The sequence below is a fragment of the Lethenteron reissneri genome, chromosome 46, assembly GCF_015708825.2.
Source record: "Lethenteron reissneri isolate LAM-NWPU_2019-01 chromosome 46, ASM1570882v1, whole genome shotgun sequence".
In the NCBI taxonomy this organism is placed as follows: domain Eukaryota; kingdom Metazoa; phylum Chordata; class Hyperoartia; order Petromyzontiformes; family Petromyzontidae; genus Lethenteron; species Lethenteron reissneri.
The window spans coordinates 12,512,582-12,532,365 of NC_083824.1; the positions used below are offsets into that span (position 1 = coordinate 12,512,582).

The following is a 19,784-nucleotide window of genomic DNA, read 5'->3' on the forward strand; positions in this document are numbered from 1 at the left end:
GCGGTGACGTCAGCACAACGCTTGTGCCAGGCTCGGTGCACTTTGAAGCGCCGTGAAGTGTTGAAGGCTCATTGTGAGGCCACGGGACAGATCCAGGTTGTCCGGGTTGACTGACTGGCAGATGCTACTACCACCTGCGCTCCCCGCTGTGCCACCTCGCTTTGTTTTAGACGCCCAGTTCTCCTCTCATTGTGAGCGTGGATCCTCTGTTGTTGGAGTGCGATCGCCTCCCCCTGCCCAGGAGCGTCCTTCACGAGCCTCCTCCAGAGGCCGATCTTGAGCCACCGATGACGTAATCCTTCTGGAACATTGGTGCGCGCCTAGTTCATGATCAAGTTAAGCTTTCCAATCACTTCGATCACGTCCGTATGGCCAGCGTTGAAGAGTAGACCCAATGCAGTAAGCCTACAGCTCCCTGCTAGGTGAGCTGCCAGCAGCGGCGTGCGCGAGCAATTGCAGGGCCTGCGCCTCTATAGTTATTGTTTATCACGCGCGTGCCATGTGAACCAGGCCGTTCCCACGCTCACGCTTCGCGTGCTTTCGATTAGAACTGGATTTATTAAATCATCGAATAATCGCCACGTGTCCTAAACGATGACTCCCCTCCCCCCCAAGTGCCCCGCCCCTCCGCCCGCATCCCCCCCACCTCGTTCTCCCCCGCCCCTCCCCCGCACGTGGGCGCCCCGGCAGCCCCGCCCCCTCCCCCGCCCCCTCACCCCGGCCCAGGGAGGCGGTGACGTCACGAGGGCGCAATGGCGGCGCTCGGCTGCGGGGTCCGGGCCGGGAACTGCGCGGGGCAGCGGCGGCCTTAGACGCGGAGGCGGCGGCGGTAGTCGGTGGCGGTGGGGGGGGGATCGCATCGCACGGGCTGGGGTCTCGCACACCCAGACGCAGAGAGAGGGGGGGGTCCTCAGGGGTCTTCCTCGCGGGGCTCGCGAGCTGTGCGGCGGGCTGGTGGTGGTGGTGGGGGGGGGTAGAGGCGCCATGAGCTGCTGCATGAGTCCGCAGGCGAAGGAGCAGCGGCGGATCAACGACGAGATCGAGCGGCAGCTGCGGAGAGACAAGAGGGACGCGCGCAAGGAGCTCAAGCTGCTGCTGCTCGGTGAGAGGCGCCCGGCGAGGCGGCGGCGGAGAGAGACGTGATGGTGGGGGGGGGGAGATGATGAACAAGACGAAGGGGAGGGGAGAGATGCTTGGGACGCGGGGAGACGGGGGAGGCGAGGGGGAGAGATGGGGGAGACGAGGGGGAGAGACGGGGGAGACGACAGTGAGATGGGGGAGATGGGGGAGACGACAGTGAGACGGGGGAGGCTAGGGGGAGAGATGGGGGAGGCGAGGGGAGAGATGGGGGAGACGACAGTGAGATGGGGGAGGCGAGGGGGAGAGATGGGGGAGGCGAGAGATGGGGGAGACGAGAGATGGGGGAGACGACAGTGAGATGGGGGAGGCGAGGGGGAGAGATGGGGGAGGCGAGAGATGGGGGAGACGACAGTGAGATGGGGGAGACGACAGTGAGATGGGGGAGGCGAGGGGGAGAGATGGGGGAGGCGAGAGATGGGGGAGACGAGAGATGGGGGAGACGACAGTGAGATGGGGGAGGCGAGGGGGAGAGATGGGGGAGGCGAGGGGAGAGATGGGGGAGGTGAGGGGGGGAGACGACAGTGAGATGGGGGAGAGACGGGGGAAGGATGGGGGAGACGACAGTGAGATGGGGGAGGCGAGGGGAGAGATGGGGGAGACGACAGTGAGATGGGGGAGGCGAGGGGGAGAGATGGGGGAGGCGAGAGATGGGGGAGACGACAGTGAGATGGGGGAGACGACAGTGAGATGGGGGAGGCGAGGGGGAGAGATGGGGGAGGCGAGAGATGGGGGAGACGAGAGATGGGGGAGACGACAGTGAGATGGGGGAGGCGAGGGGGAGAGATGGGGGAGGCGAGAGATGGGGGAGACGAGAGATGGGGGAGACGACAGTGAGATGGGGGAGGCGAGGGGGAGAGATGGGGGAGGCGAGGGGAGAGATGGGGGGAGGGGAGACGACAGTGAGAGGGGGGAGACGACAGTGAGATGGGGGAGACAGTGAGATGGGAGGCGAGGGGAAGGATGGGGGAGACGACAGTGAGATGGGGGAGGCGAGGGGGAGAGATGGGGGAGACGACAGTGAGATGGGGGAGGCGAGGGGGAGAGATGGGGGAGACGACAGTGAGATGGGGGAGGCGAGGGGGAGGCGAGGGGGAGAGACGGGGGAGGCGAGGGGAGAGACGGGGGAGGCGAGGGGGAGATGAGAGTGAGATGAGGCGAGACGAGATGGAGATGAGAGATGGGAGACGAGAGATGCGGGAAACTGGAAGGAGATGAGGGGAGACAGGAGTAAGATGGAAGAGGTGAGGGGGAGAGATGGGGGAGACGAGAGTGAGATGAGAATGACGGTGGGGGGGGGGGGGGGTGATACGAGATGAGGAAGAGACGGGAGGAGAGTGGGAATAAGAACGAGTCAGAGATGCGTTGTCGAGGTGGGAGAGAGGCCAAGGGAGTCGTGAGAGGCTACGGGGAGATGAGGGGGGGACGAGCGATGGAGATTGAGGAGGAGAGACGGAGAAAGATGCGGTGAGATACGACGGAGACAGAAATGGGATGTGGGGAGACGTGAGGGATGAGGAGAGCGGACTCAGGAGAGAGACACAATGAGAGAGAGAGACTGTGGGGAGACGTGGACAAGAGTCGAGACGTGGCTGGGGGTGGGTGAGAGAGACGTGAAGGTAGTGAGAGGCGAGACGGAGGGACGAGGTGTGGATTTGAGACAAGGGGGGGCGACAGGAGACGCACGGGGAGGGGGGGGGGTAGTGAGGGGGAGTGGACAGAGACACAGGTGAGGGTGGTGAGGGGGAGTGGACAGAGACACAGGTGAGGGTAGTGAGGGAGGGTGGACAGACACAGGATGAGGGTGGTGAGGGAGGTTGGACAGACACGGGGTGAGGGTGGTGAGGGAGGGTGGACAGAGACACGGGGTGAGGGTGGTGCGGGGGAGTGGACAGAGACACAGGTGAGGGTAGTGAGGGAGGGTGGACAGAGACACAGGATGAGGGTGGTGAGGGAGGGTGGACAGACACGGGGTGAGGGTGGTGAGGGAGGGTGGACAGAGACACGGGGTGAGGGTGGTGAGGGGGAGTGGACAGAGACACAGGTGAGGGGGGTGAGGGAGGGCGGACAGAGGCACGGGGTGAGGGTGGTGAGGGAGGGTGGACAGAGACACAGGATGAGGGTGGTGAGGGAGGGTGGACAGAGACACGGGGTGAGGGTGGTGAGGGAGGGTGGAGAGAGACACGGTGAGGGTGGTGAGGGTGGTGAGGGAGGGTGGACAGAGACACGGGGTGAGGGTGGTGAGGGAGAGGGGACAGAGACACGGGGTGAGGGTGGTGAGGGAGAGGGGACAGAGACACAGGTGAGGGTGGTGAGGGAGAGGGGACAGAGACACGGGGTGAGGGTGGTGAGGGAGAGGGGACAGAGACACAGGTGAGGGTGGTGAGGGAGAGGGGACAGAGACACAGGTGAGGGTGGTGAGGGAGGGTGGACAGAGATACGGGGTGAGGGTGGTGAGGGAGAGTGGACAGAGACACGGGGTGAGGGTGGTGAGGGAGGGTGGACAGAGATACGGGGTGAGGGTGGTGAGGGAGGGTGGACAGAGACACGGGGTGAGGGTGGTGAGGGAGGGTGGAGAGAGACACAGGGTGAGGGTGGTGAGGGAGGGTGGACAGAGACACAGGGTGAGGGTGGTGAGGGAGGGTGGAGAGAGACACAGGGTGAGGGTGGTGAGGGAGGGTGGAGAGAGACACGGGGTGAGGGTGGTGAGGGAGGGTGGAGAGAGACACAGGGCGAGGGTGGAGAGAGACACGGGGTGAGGGTGGTGAGGGAGGGTGGAGAGAGACACGGGGTGAGGGTGGTGAGGGAGGGTGGAGAGAGACACAGGGTGAGGGTGGTGAGGGAGGGTGGAGAGAGACACAGGGTGAGGGTAGTGAGGGAGGGTGGAGAGAGACACAGGGTGAGGGTGGTGAGGGTGGTGAGCGAGGGGGGACAGAGACACAGGGTGAGGGTGGTGAGGGAGGGTGGACAGACGGGGTGAGGGTGGTGAGGGAGGGTGGAGAGAGACACAGGGTGAGGGTGGTGAGGGAGGGGTGGACAGAGACACAGGGTGAGGGTGGTGAGGGAGGGTGGACAGAGACACGGGGTGAGGGTGGTGAGGGAGGGTGGAGAGAGACACGGGGTGAGGGTGGTGAGGGAGGGTGGACAGAGACACGGGGTGAGGGTGGTGAGGGAGGGTGGAGAGAGACACGGGGTGAGGGTGGTGAGGGAGGGTGGACAGAGACACGGGGTGAGGGTGGTGAGAGGACAGGAGAGATGAGGAAGGGGAGATTCGGGAGAGATGATAATTGAATGAAAGGAGGAGACAGACCGTAGACAACACTGGAGAGAAGGGGAGGAGAGAGAGTATGGGGGGGGGGGTTGATGGGGGACGTGGAGGAAAGACACAGGTGAGAGAGAAGAGAGACGGGGGGAGAGACATAAGAGAAAGGTGAGAGAGAGAGGTGGGGGGGGGCAGGAGAGGCGATTGAGACGGGGGGGGGGGGGGGATGGGAAAGTCCGGGCGAGTTTATCCGGCGTGGGAGACAGCCTGGGGCCCATAATGACGACGATGTAAATGATGACGTCGTGAATGATGATGATCATCATCATGATGTGGAGTTCCTGATGGCTATGCAGATGATGCCGGTGATGAGATTGATGATTATTATTGCGATTATGGTAATGAACATCCTGGTTATGGTGTCGTGGTCGTTATGATGGTGGATTAGGTGATGGCGATTATGAACATGATGTGGCGGTGGTGGTGATGATAATGCGATATCTTTATGATGATGGCGCCTTATGGGATGACTGTGATGGTGATGCCAATTACATTACCGTATCCTCGTTTTTACTCCGGAAATCTTCACTGAGTCTCAATGCTCTTTTGTAAGGAGGGTCCTGCCAAGTTTTCGCAATGGGGGACAATGCTGTTTCCCAATTCATGTAATTCACGGTGTTTTCTCTCTTCAAATTTGGACCGTGACAAGGGCACACAATGGGCCCCGAATTCTTCGAATAACGTCACGGCAACTCGAACGTCCACTGCGAGTCAAGTCGAGGGCGCGTCCTGCTTCATCGCAGTGTTAACCAGGGCTGCCCGCGGGAGTGAACCGCGAAAGTGCCCAACAATCGGCGAGCGCGCCACCGCTGGGCCGTGTCACCGCCCCAATTACTCGGCCGTAATTATTGTGGAATTTGCAGGGAAGTAGGAACACTTCACATAATGGTTTGCCATAATTACAGCAACAGCGATGGCTTTTCACCGGGTTGGGAAGTTTGCTGCTCGCCGAAGACTTCGTGTCACCTAATGACGCCACTTCCGCAGCACGTCTGTGCGCTCCCATCCGAGCCCTGTCCAGGCTCAAGGCTGCTTAGCTTCAGAGAGTTCGCGCAGTGAGTTGCGGTGTCTGTGCTCACGCAGTTGCTGAGCATAGGGGGCCCACAGGCCCAGCACGTCAAGCGGCCAGTAACAAACGGCACTATGAAAGTGGTATTTGATAAGCGCGTTCGAACGGGTTTATTGATTTGAGCAAGGTTATTTATAAGAGCTTTGGGTGGGGAAAAAAGAGAGGCGATGGTGGTGGGAGTGGAATTCCACTCTGGGAGCAGTGTGGTGAGTGAGATGGTGTGTTGTCGTGACCTACAAGTGGGGTGAGTGAATAGGTGTATAAATGAATGAGTGTGTTGTCGTGACCTGCAAGTATGGTGGTTGAACACATTGTGGATAAGATTAAACAGACTTGCGTCAACAAAACCGACCCTGCCGACGAACCCCCACCACCCTCCCCAGATACTTGCCTAGATGTCCTGCCAGGCTTTTCTTGGCAGACTAACCAGGCCGCAGCGGGTGGAGCGCCATAGGTCTGCGAGTTAAAAAATAAAATATTCTAAATTGGTAGAAGGATTTACAGTTGTGCATTTGTATGATTTTAAGCATTTGTCTTGAAGCTCAAACTATGTTTATACTTGTAGTAGACATCACCACCAGTGGTACAGAGACGATGTGTAAAGAAGGGAGTGGTCGGGAAGAGGGACCCGGTGAGTGAGCAGGGAATGTTGTTGTGATAACAGAAAGGGCAAAGATTAAAAAGCAGCAGTTCCACAGTTTTTCGACGAACATTTAGATACTTTAAAGATGCGGGTAATCGTCGGTGTAATTATGAGGTAGGCTTTTTATTGGCCATCTTGAACTCTGAACAATTACTCCTGCTGCACTCAGCAGAAATTTAGCTGATGCTGGAATCCTGCCGTTGTCATATCTGGGGTGAAGCACTCAGTTCCCCCTATCTCGCCGAGTCATCTAACCAGGTGGTGCAGCTACAGAGTGGCCCGCATTATAAGAAGATTGCGAGTTAAAATCCTGGTTTGTGGGTTTGGCCTATCATCCCTCCGGGGTGTATAAAATGCATAACACTTTGTGAGGAAGTCAACAGTGATTGTCCTGAGGATAAGAGGCTTCCCCACCATATGAATGTGGAATTTCCACGACTGGTTATACGGGGCTGTAAACAGGCAATGGGCACTGCCTCAGTGGTCATTTGAGCAGAAACATACTTTGACTTTTTCAACCAATTAGGGATGTAGTTCAGATATAAATCATCTTTCCACCGTGTTTCAGCTGTTGTTGCGTACCTACTTGAGCGGTTAAAATCGTTCTCTCTGCGTCACGTCTAAAACCAGTTAGTTTACAACACACAGAAATAACTGGCAGCGATTGGCATTCTCACCCATTGAACCAAGAGACGAAAACGTCGGCGACAGTCGGGCAATGGTCAGCGCAATGGACTCGCAAATCGAGAGGTCGCCGGTTCCATTCCATCTCCCTGGTGCTGTCGTTGAAACAACGAGGCAAGATTCTCAAATCCCTCTCACCACCTCTGTTTTACCAACATTATAAATGAATGCATCACAGGTTAGTCGATCAGCAGGCTATGTGCGGTGGGGTAAAGTGTTGATATGCCTACATCCCACAAGACGTCTGGCCAGTATGGAATAGACAAAATTGACTCTTGGAGTGTCTATTGGAGGCCCTCCTGCCAGCAGTAGCATGAGCGAGCAATTGCAGGGCTGCACCTTTACATTTCAAGTGCGACAACGAGGCCGTGCTGTTCCCACGAGTCAATTGGTGCATTCATTCCGAAGATTCCACTCGAATCGATTACTGGTTCCTGACTTTTAGAACGGATAAACAATTCTCTAACCGGTTACCAGTTTCCATGTAATAACCCTCATACTTACCAACAAACACCAATGTGTGACCATCTCCTAATATTTGTGCATATTAACCAGTTTCCCTCTACCCATGCACAATATGTTGTGTTGGACTGCGGGTGATATTTGTTGCATAAATACATACTGTTATTGTATTAGTTATAGATTTAGAAAATGTGCATGTATTTACGTGCGTGCAATGTGTTTGTGAGTGTTTATGCAGGGGAGCGGTGGCATAGCGGTTATATCGCTGTGCTACGAATCTGGCTACCCGAGTTCGATTCCCACTCACGGCCAACACCAGTGACGGTTCTCTGTACCGGTCTTGGGCCTCCCCTAGGTTGACTGCACCTCAAATGAGGACCTGCTGCAGTGTGTAATCATCGCCACTGGGGAAACAAAGGAGGCCAGGCATAGTGTTGGCTACCCACCGCCTCGTGTGCCGTGCCAATCTTTGAGTCCTCGCGAACAACACTTTCCCCAACAATCTGTTAAGGCTATACGGGGGATCTTTGTATGGGAGGAGTTGTAGTGTAGTGGTTAACGCGCTGCGTGACGAACCTAGCGACCCAGGTTAAATTCCCGCTTACGGCCACCACCAGTGATGATTATTTCAACCGGTTCTGGTGCTCCCCTAAGTCGACTCAGCCTCGAATGAGTACCTGGTGCGGTGTGTAAACATCGCCACTAGGGAGACAAAGGCAGCCAGGCATGGCGCTGACCACCCGCCCCCTCGTATGGCGTGCCGTCCTCTATAGGTGCTCAGTGACAGCACTTGCCCCAACAGTCTGTTAAGGCTATACGGGGATCTTTGTCTTGTGTGTGTGTATATGTGTGTACGTGTCACTGCGCATGGGTTTTTTTATTCGACACCCTGGTGGACACCCTTGCAAATATCAAGCCATTTTCGAGGTGAAATATAGCAATACAAAAAATTAAGCAAAATGCTTGTGGACACATGCCGATTTTGTTTTGTGCAGGTACGGGCGAGAGTGGGAAGAGCACCTTCATCAAACAGATGCGAATCATCCACGGCTCGGGCTACACGGAGGATGACAAGCGCAGCTTCATCAAGCTGGTCCACCAGAACGTGTTCTCGGCCATGCAGGCCATGATTCGTGCCATGGAGACGCTGGGCATTCCCTACGCGAACACGGGGAATCAGGTGCCCTTCCTAGAAAAGCTCTGTTTGCTGTTCTGTTCCAAAACCGTTCGGGAACTCCCAACTGTTATCACTACAGTTTTATACAAAGCACAGCATTGGAATGCCGTCGTTATAGCTGGGGAGTAGCACCCAGCTCCCACCTCACTGCACTTAATAGATAAAGCGGCCAGGGTGATTGATGATCCAGCACTCACCGATTTGCTATGGTCACTGACTCCGTTACGGCGGCTCAGTCGCTTCCTTACCACTCTGCTGCCACTACTTCCGTGGTCGCTGTTCCTTTTGAACTTCACTCGTTGACGCCTCCTCCTCCGATGTTGATAGTTTCGTCTCATCCACACTGTGTTCTACCACCGCACTACAGATCACAACAACACACTCATTCACCCACTCAGTACCCCGATATAGGACCACAGAGCTTGGGCAATCGTTGGTAGTGCCGCTTCTGGCTGCATTCCCTCCCACTTGTCTGGTTTCCCGCATCTTAGTACGAACAACTGCGCGCGTTACAAATTGTCCATAAATTTGAGAGACGCCTTTGACGAACGATGTTATGTACAAATAAAAATACTTATTGTTGTTGTGATGTGCCCCCCCCCCCCCCCCATGGAACCGTCCGCCCTCAGGTTCATGCACAGCTGCTCCGCGAGGTGGACGTGGAGAAGATCTGCTCGCTGGACAAGCCGTACATCGAGGCGGTGCGGTGCCTGTGGGCCGATCCCGGCATCGAGGAGTGCTACGATCGCCGGCGCGAATTCCAGCTCACGGATTCCGCCAAATAGTGCGTACTTCTCGCACGCAATGGGAGCGGTCACAGTAGTGCATGGTTCAAATCCGGCAGTCCGCTCTGGTTAACACTTCGGTGTGCGTTCATGATAAATACTACGCGCCGTTCGCTTCACTCGCAGTGGACATTACAGATCACGTGACGTCATTTCAAGGAAGGTAGGCCACAAATTGCTCCATTAAATTACTTAATTGGGAAATATAGAAATTGGTGCCCCCTACTGTGAAAACTTGGCAGTACCCATCTGAACAAGAGTGGAGACTCAGTGAGGCTTTCCTGTAAAATCGAGCCTCATAATAATACATATTCAGAACAACCTTCACAACCTACACATCATTAGAAGGCCCGCAACCAGCAGTGGATTGAGGAAGGCCTGTGTATGTACACAAACCAAATTTAATGAGAGGACACATTTTTAAGGCAGAACAAAATTAAAACGATGAATGGGAGCAGAAGTAGAAACTGTTTCTGAAATCTTTTTCTTCAAGTGACCGCAGATCCAGCCTAGGAGGCAGCACTTTCCCTACTAATTTGGGCAATTTAAGTGCAGAACCATATTTAATGTGATGGCATAACTTATATGGGCTCATTGGTGACCAGGCTGAGGACCATCAACCCTTTGCTACATTTGAGCAACCAGTTTTAATCGCACACACCTGAAACCCGGATTGGAACCCATGGTCTCAGTGGTGCCAGCTCATGGCTCTGACCTCATCACCGCGCGACCTGGCCACATCACCCCGCGAGGGGTCCAGAGTCCACCGCGTACCCGAGCGCTGGAGGCCACCGACTTGAATTCACCCCCAATCATCGAGCCCTCGGCTGGGCCTCGCCTTCCGGGAGTGCATCCCAGCAGCGGCATTGGTTCAACACAAGCAACACTCTGAACCGGTTTCAACATACAGGCGACCCCCGCACCGAGGACCTAATTGGTTCCTGCACGACGGTCACAAGTGTAGCCCGTTGTAAGTCGAACCCTTATCTCCCATAGGCGTAATGTTATACATTGGGGTTCCATTCCTGGAAATCCATTACATACCATAAAAATACCAAAATTGACAGTGAAAATAAATGAAAAAAACTGTAATAAACATTTATTGTAATGTAACATAACTTTTCCAAAAATGTATTAAGTAAAAACAAACACTTACATTTGAAAATCCTCTGCACGTGCATCACATTTCATCTTCTCAGACATAGCGAAAGGCGAAAGCATTTAAAAATGTTAAGAAAATTAACAAAAAAGTGAAGAGCGTTGCAAAAGAGATGATGCGTTGGCTCCAGGCGCAGCTGCAGACTGACAGACTATACTGTACGTACACATACGTTGGGAGAGCAAAGTAGCGCCAATCGACTCGGCATCGGTAGCAGTCGTTAGGGGATCGCAGGTACGAGTTCTGGTTGTTGCTGTGGGAGTCTTACTATAAAAAAGGTCGGAAAAGCGGGGGGTCGCGAGTCGAGCCGTTGTAAGTCTGGGGTCACCTGTACAGTGTTTCTTTTTTATATATACACACACACACAAAGGCTTTCACGACCATTATGGGTTTTTGGGTTAGGTCGTGGATCAGGATGTCCTTTCATTCGAGATCTGAGCTGTTAACCTGATGATGCTGGATGTAATCTCCAGCGAATCTTCAACAACATCGGTGGTGCTGAAACAGTCAAATAAAAATGTTCACGTTTTTTCACGTGACACTTTCATCAATTGGCTGTGTCGTGTGGAGGTGGATTTACGACACATTCTACCCGACCTAACCCAAAAACCCTTTTATGAATCGTACAGAGTCGGGCCTTGCGTCAACCATTGGTTCAACACAAACAAACTAGACTTGTGTTGAATCATTGGTTCAACATAAGAAAACTCTGCACTGGTTTCGACATTCAATGTCTCAGCAAAGTAAGTCTGGGGTCACCTGTACAGTTTCTTTTTTGTCTATCGGAGAGGGTTTTTGCCTTTATGTATTGTGTTAGTCATCCCATTAGTTTAGAAGGCTGTTTGGCTGATGGGATTTGGAGGGACAGATACGGGAAGGAGGTGAATTGTCTTAGTTATTTAACTTATATCCTCCAGAAGGACGCTCGTGATTATTTGGTGCAGATGATTTGGCGATTTCTGATTAGCGGCGCTGATACGGCTGGACGCATCATCTCCCAGGTGATGCCCAATTTCCCAGCGAATGGCGATTCACTCTCACCGGCTCACTCCTCTGCAGGGCTACCAATAGGAGATGATCACCAACTGAACACTCATGTGAGCAGGAAATCGCTCTTATTTGTTCATAAATTCAAGAAAATAGCATTTGTTGCACCATTATATATTTGGACAAGAACATCACAACGATGGTTGGTATGATTGCCGTGTGTATTTGTGCAGTTACCTGAACGACTTGGCCAGAATTTCTGCCGTCAACTACCTGCCCACACAGCAGGACATCCTGCGGGTGCGCATCCCCACCACCGGCATCATCGAGTACCCCTTCGACCTGGAGAACATAATTTTCCGGTGAGCCCGGACCTCGCCTTCGCACACGCACACACGCGCCCTGCACGCCGTCCACTCGTCCACACCAAAGCTCGGGTCTCGTCTATCAATCGTGTTTTATTTTTACTAGGCTTGTTCAAATCAAGTTTATTTTGTTTAACCCAGATGAGAACTCGAGAGGTCAGAGTCTGCTTTGCAGGATTGACCTGGGTCATCGAAATTACAACAGCAAAACAAATCTAGTACGGAATTACGCAAATAGAAATCGGAGGATGTGGAGCTGGGTGGATTTAGCGATGACTGGTACCAGCGGTGTCAAAATCGGCCTGGAATGGAGGAAGCTAGTGAAGGATACTACTAACCAGTTGGAGGCAGTCGTCCTCTGGCGACAATGGAGGACAGAGGAGTGACGCTCACAACAACGAGTGGAACGCTGGGGCAGTTAAAACGCAGAAAGTTGGCACAGTGGGGAGCACAGCTGGTGCATCTCAGTCAACCCATGGCACCTGGGTCTGTTTCATGACCTCCCCGCAAGCCTTCAACACTTAACGTGGCCTCAAAGTGCAACTAGCCTGGCACAAGCGCCGTGATGACGTCACCATCACTTAGTTGTAGATGGCGATTATAATTGGAGGTGGTGGTGTAGGTGGTGGTAGAGGTGGTCGTGTGCTGGAGGTGGTGGTGTGGTAGTGTCGGTTGTTGCCTGCTCCGCCGTTTGGCATCACCGCTGTGTGGTGTCTAACCGCCCTACTCTGTGCAGGATGGTGGATGTGGGGGGTCAGAGGTCGGAGCGCAGGAAGTGGATCCACTGCTTTGAGAACGTGACGTCCATCATGTTCCTGGTGGCACTGAGCGAGTACGACCAGGTCCTGGTGGAATCCGACAGCGAGGTGAGGGTGGTGGTGAGGGTGGTGGTGAGGGTGGTGAGCGGGTGAGTGTGTGCTGAGGGCTGGGGTGGCAAGTAGGTGAGTGATTGCTTGAATAGGTTTGTGAGTGGGTGATTGAGTAGGTGGGTAGGTGAGTGAATGAGTTGGTGAGTGGGTGGGCGAGTGAGCTGGTGAATGAGTTGGTGAGCTCTACAAATTCATTATGTCATCTCGTTTTTACCACCTAGTATTAAACGGTTGTGTGGTAAAGGAAAACCTCAGTGAACGTGTTTTTTTTTATCAAATCTATATTTTGGCTTTACACGGTGTACTGAACGAGGTTTGTTTTCTGGAACACGTGGTTGTTGTTTTGGCTATATGCGGTTTGATGCTACTATGGTTGTTGCCAAGATAGTTACTAGGCTCGAGAGAGGAGAGTGCTGCATCAAAGTCGATTCGGTGTGAACGAATCGACTTTGATCCCGATTTATTTGCCACGTGGTTCTTGCCTGTGTTATTTTTGCGTGTGATAATGTAACACACACTCAACACGCTCAAGCACAACGCACATGTTCAGACACATTGCTGCATGCATCTAGCCATCCACTCGTTGAGGACATCAAGTTACGCGGACGCCAACGTGGCGAATCGTTAGCGTTGAAGTGACGGTGTCAGGGTGAGCGTTGGGCTGGCGATTCAGTGTCAGGGTGAGCGTTGGGCGTGAGTGCCGCGGTGCGGGAAGAGGAATGCAGATAGGGATTTTGTGTAGAGGTGGTATTGAAAGATGAAGATTTGGATGCACACACAAGAAATGGAGAGGGATTCTGGTATTTTTATTTACTTGATAAATACAAATATTTCACCTGGATAGTTCGTTTAGATGGAACGTCTCATGTGCAAGGCTGTCCTGGTGTCAAGTGACACAGAGCAAACACGTAATTATGCACGAAGACAAAAGACAAAGATCCCCCAGTCGTATAGCCTTAACAGACTGTTGTGGCAAGCACTGTTTGTGAGCAGCACCTATAAAGGCCGACACGGTACACGAGGGGGTGGGTGGCCAACACCACACCCGGTCGCCTTTGTCTCCCTAGTGGCGAATTTTTACACCACACCAGGATCTCATTTTAGGCTAGGATAGGCCCAGGACCGGTTTTGATATTATACACTGGTGTTGGCCATGAGCAGGAACTGAAATCGGATCGCCGGGTTGGTAGCGCAGCACGCTAACCGCGACACTACCGCTCTCCACAACACATATACACACTCGTACACAGTCAAAGATCCCCCATGTGGTGTCAACAGACTATTTGGGAAAGTATTGTTAGTGAGCACATATGAAGGCCAACACAAATGCTGATGTTACACACTCCACCAGCTCCTCATATAAGGCTAAGTCGACCTAGGGGGTGCCCAGGACTGGTTCAGTTATTCGTCACTGACATTGGCCGGGCGTAGAGCCCCCCGTGTGCTGGAGCCCCGTGTGGTGGAGCCCCGTGTGTGGTGGAGCTTCGTGTGGTGGAGCCCCGTGTGGTGGAGCCCCGTGTGGTGGAGCTTCGTGTGGTGGAGCCCGGTGTGTGGTGGAGCCCCGTGTGGTGGAGCTCCGTGTTTGGTGGAGCCCCGGGTGTGGTGGAGCCCCGTGCGTGTAGTGGAGCTCCGCGTGTGGTGGAGCCCCGCATGTGGTGGAGCTCCGTGTGGTGGAACTCTGTGTGTTGTGGAGCCCCGTGTGGTGGAGTTCCGTGTGGTGGAGCTCCGCGTGTGTGTAAAGGTAAATGCCGCGCCCTTCACCTTTCCTGTGTGTGTAGAACCGCATGGAGGAGAGCAAGGCGCTGTTCCGGACCATCATCACCTACCCGTGGTTCCAGAACTCCTCGGTCATCCTCTTCCTCAATAAGAAGGACCTCTTGGAGGAGAAGATCATTCACTCGCACCTCGTGGACTACTTCCCCGATTTTGACGGTAACTTTGAGCCTTCATTGTTGTATTCGCTCTGGACATGAATCTCAATGCCCAAAACATTTTATTTTTGCCATTTTTTTCCCAGGAGAGACTCACAGAGTCCTCCGGACCCTCTTTCAGGAGGGTGCTTGCCAAGTGTTCACAGTAGAGGACGATGTTGATCCTGTGCAATGCGAAATCAATTATCCAGATGAACCTGGAACACCCACGATCTCATCAGATCAGGGAAGCGAAGCCGGTGCTGAGCCTGGGACAGCGCTTGGATGTGCGACAGACAGACACCAAAATAACGAAGTGGGAAATTCACCGCCTTCCCATCTCCGTCCCTCCACGTAACGAATTTGAGTATTTTGTACTCAACCTGTCAGCCACGTGGCCTTCCTTTTGGGAGTGATTTTTTTCAGCGGCATTGGTTCAACACAAGGAAACTCTGGAACGGTTTTGACATTCATGGTCTCACCGGCAGTCAGGCTTGGAACCAACACTGGCGAAGCGCCAGATGTGTATAGTATCCTCTCTGTCAGATATGGGTCTTCATTCATATAACAGGTGTTCAGCACTGTGGGGCTACATTTTCACCGAAGTTAACACTTGCCCTAACAGTCTGTTAAAGACTATATGGGGTATCTTTGTTGTCTTTGTGTATGTTCTCCCCGTGTTCTGCAGAGAGAGTGTGTGTGAGAGTAAGTGAGTGAGAATGTGAGTCCGTATATTCTCCCTCTTGTTCTGCATGGGTTTCTTCCAGGTTCTTCAGTTTTCTCCCGTAACCAAATTATTTTTGACTGTGCTATTGACCAATGGCGGAGCCTGGATTTTCAGGTTGGGGAGGCAACCCCTCCAGCTATGAAAAATTATAGAGGAGTTGTTAGTAAGTAAGGACTTGTTCCTTGCTTTTTATTCGACACGTGGGCGGCGATGGCGCAGCCATCGATCGAGGGTCGAATTCGAACCGCGTCGTGTGATCGGCATCGCGCTCGCTGAAGGTGTTGATGCCTTCAGGGAAGTCGTGTCCTGTATACGCAACTGCGCACAATTCTGAGTCGCTTATAACTGCTTTGCTGTTACTTTTCGCCAATTATGGACTCAGACTATTGTCCTATCATCTCATAGAGTCCCTGGCACGTAATAATATGCTACACAGTGGCAGTGGGGGTCGCAAAATGCCGATTTATGACTAATAAACCCCAATGATCCGATCGAAATTAGGGCTTTCGATCGGATGATTGGGGGGCACGTGCCACCCCACCCCCCACTGGCTCTGCCAGTGCTATTGACCAAACATCCCAATGCTGGGTTTATACACAGAAACGTAACCCCCCCTTCCACCCCCTCTTGCAAAAACTTGACAGGACCATCCTGAAACAGTCTTGAGACGTGGTGAGGCCTTCCCTGGCAATAAAGCGTAGTAGTAATAATGACTACCCTGGTCACTTTCTCGTAAGCCTCACTCGTTGATCCCTCCACCCATGTTGAGGACTCGATTATTTGGTCCTTTCCACCTTGAATCTTGATGAAAGTTGGGTACCATTGTTGGCGCCATTCGGACAACGATACAGTTCCACATCGGAGGCCAGTGGGTTATAAGCCTTCAAAGTTGGGGGGGTCATTTGACCGCGCCGACAACTGTGCCAAATGTCAAACTTGGATCGGAGGCGGGCAGATTCGTAGCTTCAATGACTTGACGTGATAAAACTCCAGGAAAGAAATGCGCACTTCAGTTGGCGCTTGACATTCGAAGAGGACTGCGACCCTTTAAAGGAATGGCCCCACCCCCCACCGTGATACGTGAATCAAACAAATCACTCGAGACACCGGCGTATGGCAGCAAGAGAGGTTCATGCGAACGCTGCCGCATGAGGTCAAGCGATTTGGCGCAATGGTCCTTCGCCGACTGTGTGACGAATGACGCGACGCGGCCACTCTCCGCGCGGTATGGGCGCTGGCCTGGTCTGGACCGCGCGTCTGCACCGCATCTCCCCGCCCAGGTCCCCAGCAGGACCCGCAGGCGGCGCGCGAGTTCATTCTGCGCATGTTCGTGGAGCTGAACCCGGACACGGAGAAGGTGATCTACTCGCACTTCACCTGCGCCACCGACACGGAGAACATCCGCTTCGTGTTCGCCGCCGTCAAGGACGCGATCCTGCAGCTCAACCTCAAGGAGTATAACCTGGTGTGAGCGGGGGCCCGGACTCGGGGTGTGGCGGGGGGGGGGGCGCACGCGGGCAGGGCGAGCGCGGGGGGCGGCCGTGGCGGGCGACGATTGCGTTCGGACGAGTTGATCGGTCGACAGAGGGTCGATCGGCCGCTTCTCCGCGGTCGATCGCTCGGGAGGAGGCGGGGGGGGGCCCTTTATTAACGGCGGTCGCCCCGACGTCCTGCTCTCCCGAAGGTGGGGAAACCCCCTACGAGCCACGCCCAGCGTGACGCGGCCGATAATGATAATGCGGCCGATGATGATAATGCGGCCGATGATGATAATGCTGACGATGCTGACGATGCTGATAACGCCACCGAGCCCCGCCCGTCACCTCCCGTCCGGTGGCACACGTGGGAAGAGGTGATAATTTTTTTTTCCTCCAGACTTTTTGTGTTATGCGGTTTTCCGAGCAGTCGAGCGACGGCAGACTGAGCGTTGAGTGGGTGAGCGTGCAGAGCCTTGGAGTGTGCGGTTAGGGGTGTAGTTTCATGGGTTGTATTCGTGGCTAAAGGATGTCACTTTCGTAATTAAAAGGGTTTTTATTTTACTTTGTTCAAAGTGGATTATACTCCGCCACTTGCCAAATCCTAATCGCGAACGCGCAACCATTGGTCTTGGCGCTGGTCAGAACACCCCTTCTCACGCGCGCCGTCTGTGAAGAGTGTTATTTGAAAGCAAGTCGGCAGGTTCTTAAATGCTGCGTCATCAAAAACAAAGCCATGCCCTTTCAGAAAGTTGTGTAAAATTGTTTTATCTTAAAGATAAAAATTACTGATGTGGAATCGGCTTAAACTGTGAACACTTGTTTGCCATTGCTCTTACGATAATGTCTTCTGTCGGGACATTTCTCTTAATTTCTCTTGCAAAGAACGTTGACAAAAAAGCATTATTCTCACAGTAGCTGCTTCTGGAGATGTTTTTAAAACACGCCCATTCCAAGTGGATAATTTTAAAATGATTCAATCAATGTTTGAATCGTGCGGTTAATTTAAGAGTGTCTGGGAAGACGCGATTCCACACGCGGTCACGAGAAAAGGGACGTACGAATGGTGCGGAGTGTGCGACGCACGTGGTGGCGATTGGAAAGCCAAGATGACATGAACGACGTCGCTTCACACGAATATCATTTAGACGTAATTTATTTTTGTATAGGTTCCTTCTGTTTTTAATTGCATTTTTTTAGCAAGATTTATATCGCAGGAGTCCGAAAGGAGCGGCACGTTGGAATGGGTCGCGTCGCCAACGGTCGCCGCGCGCAGCCTCTGGCGGTCGTGCCGCGCGGCTCTCCCGACCGCCGCGTTGGGTTCGTGTCGCCCCGCGTCGTCCGGCACGAAGTCTGACGTTTCGCTCTCCGCGGCCGGGAGCTTCTTCAGGAACCCAACACCGAGTTTCTGAACGAGCTCCCGGCACACCGGGGGGGGCGGGGGGGAGGGCGAACGGCGGGCGATCGCCACCATGCGCTCGGAGAGCACGCGCGGCGTACAACGGCCGGTGCGGCGACGGCCGTGAACCACGCGTACAGACGGTACTTAAAATTAGTTACGTTAAAACACTTCGCAAGGCGCATTTACCATCAGACCACGGTGAAGTCACGAGATCGATGTGCGGCCTTGGGTTGAAACGGACTCGCGCTGAGACGCGACGGCGGCGGCTCCGTGTTTCTACGCAGGGGCAGTAGAGAGGGATATGCACTACATTCAAACAAAAACAACCATGGTGCATTTGTTTTTGACTCGGAACACTCGGGCGCTTTGTATATACTGCATATTTTATAACTTTAATGTGCAGTCTGTGAATATAAGTGGGGGTTTGAAGCTTGTTTTTTTTTTCTACGAATACGTTAAGGACACTAATTGGAGCGCGTGGTGTGAATTGGAACCAGCTATCGTCTTGCCAATAAATGATTTGCAATGTAAGTGGCGGCGCGCCGCGCGCTCGTGACGTTCTGACACGTCGGTATTTTTAGGGGGTGCTACTACCCCCCTGCGCCCCCCCCCCCCATTGCCGAGTTAGGTTGACCTGGCGGTGCGTTCTGGAAAGGGGTTCGTGTTTTAAACGCAGTTGCGGAACACAATTGAAGGCTCGTTTCTTTAGAACTGCTTTTTTTGTGTTCAATTTGTCGTCTTTCCCCCTCCCTGCGAATGAAGTTCTTCAACATGCAGTACATACAATCCCAAATGTCCAACACGTCAGGTGGCCAGCAACAAATAGCACTACTGCAGTGGGTAAGACATCACACGTTTCTGAGCTTAGAGGAGAAGGGACGATCATGGACGGAAATTCCACAGTGGAGCGGAGCGAGGAGTGACCTGCAGTGTGGCGAGAGTGAGTGAGTGGATAAGTTGGTGAGTGTGTGAGTGAGCGAGTTGTGAGTTGCAGTGTGGTGGTTGAACACAATGTGGTGGATGAGACGACACAGTCTGCTTGACTGAGGTCTCAACAAGGGCAGAGGAATCGACGAGTGACTTTTACGGGCAGAGTAACCATGGTAGTAGCGATAGAAGCGCGATAAGGAGGGGACTGTCGGTGAGTGAATTGTTGAGTGCCGGCTCATCGCTCCGTCATCTGAATGCTTGCAGGTGCAGCAGTGAGGTAGGAACTGTGTGCTCCAGAGCCTCCAGTTTGACACCTGTTGCAGAAGAGCAACAGGTGGACAAAGGTGGACGTGGCAGTGGTGAAATGACAAAAAGATTACTTCGATACAGGGAACATTAAAAAAAATGTAGTTGGAACATTTGTAAGGGTGCCCAGGGGGGACCATTTAAATAACAAAGACATAACCCCCGTATAGCCTTTAATAGATGGTTGGGACAAGTGTTGTTAGCGGGCACCTATGAAGGCTTGCATGGTACACGAGGTGGTGGTTGGCCAACATCACGGCTGGTTGCCTTTGTCTCCCTGATGTTTACACGACCAGAAAATCACTTGAGGCCGAGTCGACCGAGGGGAGGCCTAGGATCGGTTCAGATAATCGTCACTGTTGTTGGCCGTGAGCG

The 19,784-nt window shown here is 53.5% G+C and overlaps 1 protein-coding gene across 1 annotated transcript; it reads left to right on the plus strand.

Annotated features, from left to right (window-relative positions):
• Positions 1-911: 911 nt before the first annotated feature.
• Positions 912-18,853, plus strand: LOC133354260 (guanine nucleotide-binding protein G(q) subunit alpha-like). The gene is made up of 7 exons (XM_061570962.1): positions 912-1,102; positions 8,313-8,497; positions 9,124-9,278; positions 11,659-11,787; positions 12,527-12,656; positions 14,438-14,591; positions 16,577-18,853. The coding sequence occupies exons 1-7, from the start codon at positions 985-987 to the stop codon at positions 16,765-16,767; spliced, it is 1,062 nt and encodes a 353-aa protein (XP_061426946.1). The 5' UTR covers positions 912-984; the 3' UTR covers positions 16,768-18,853.
• The last annotated feature ends 931 nt before the right edge of the window (positions 18,854-19,784 follow it).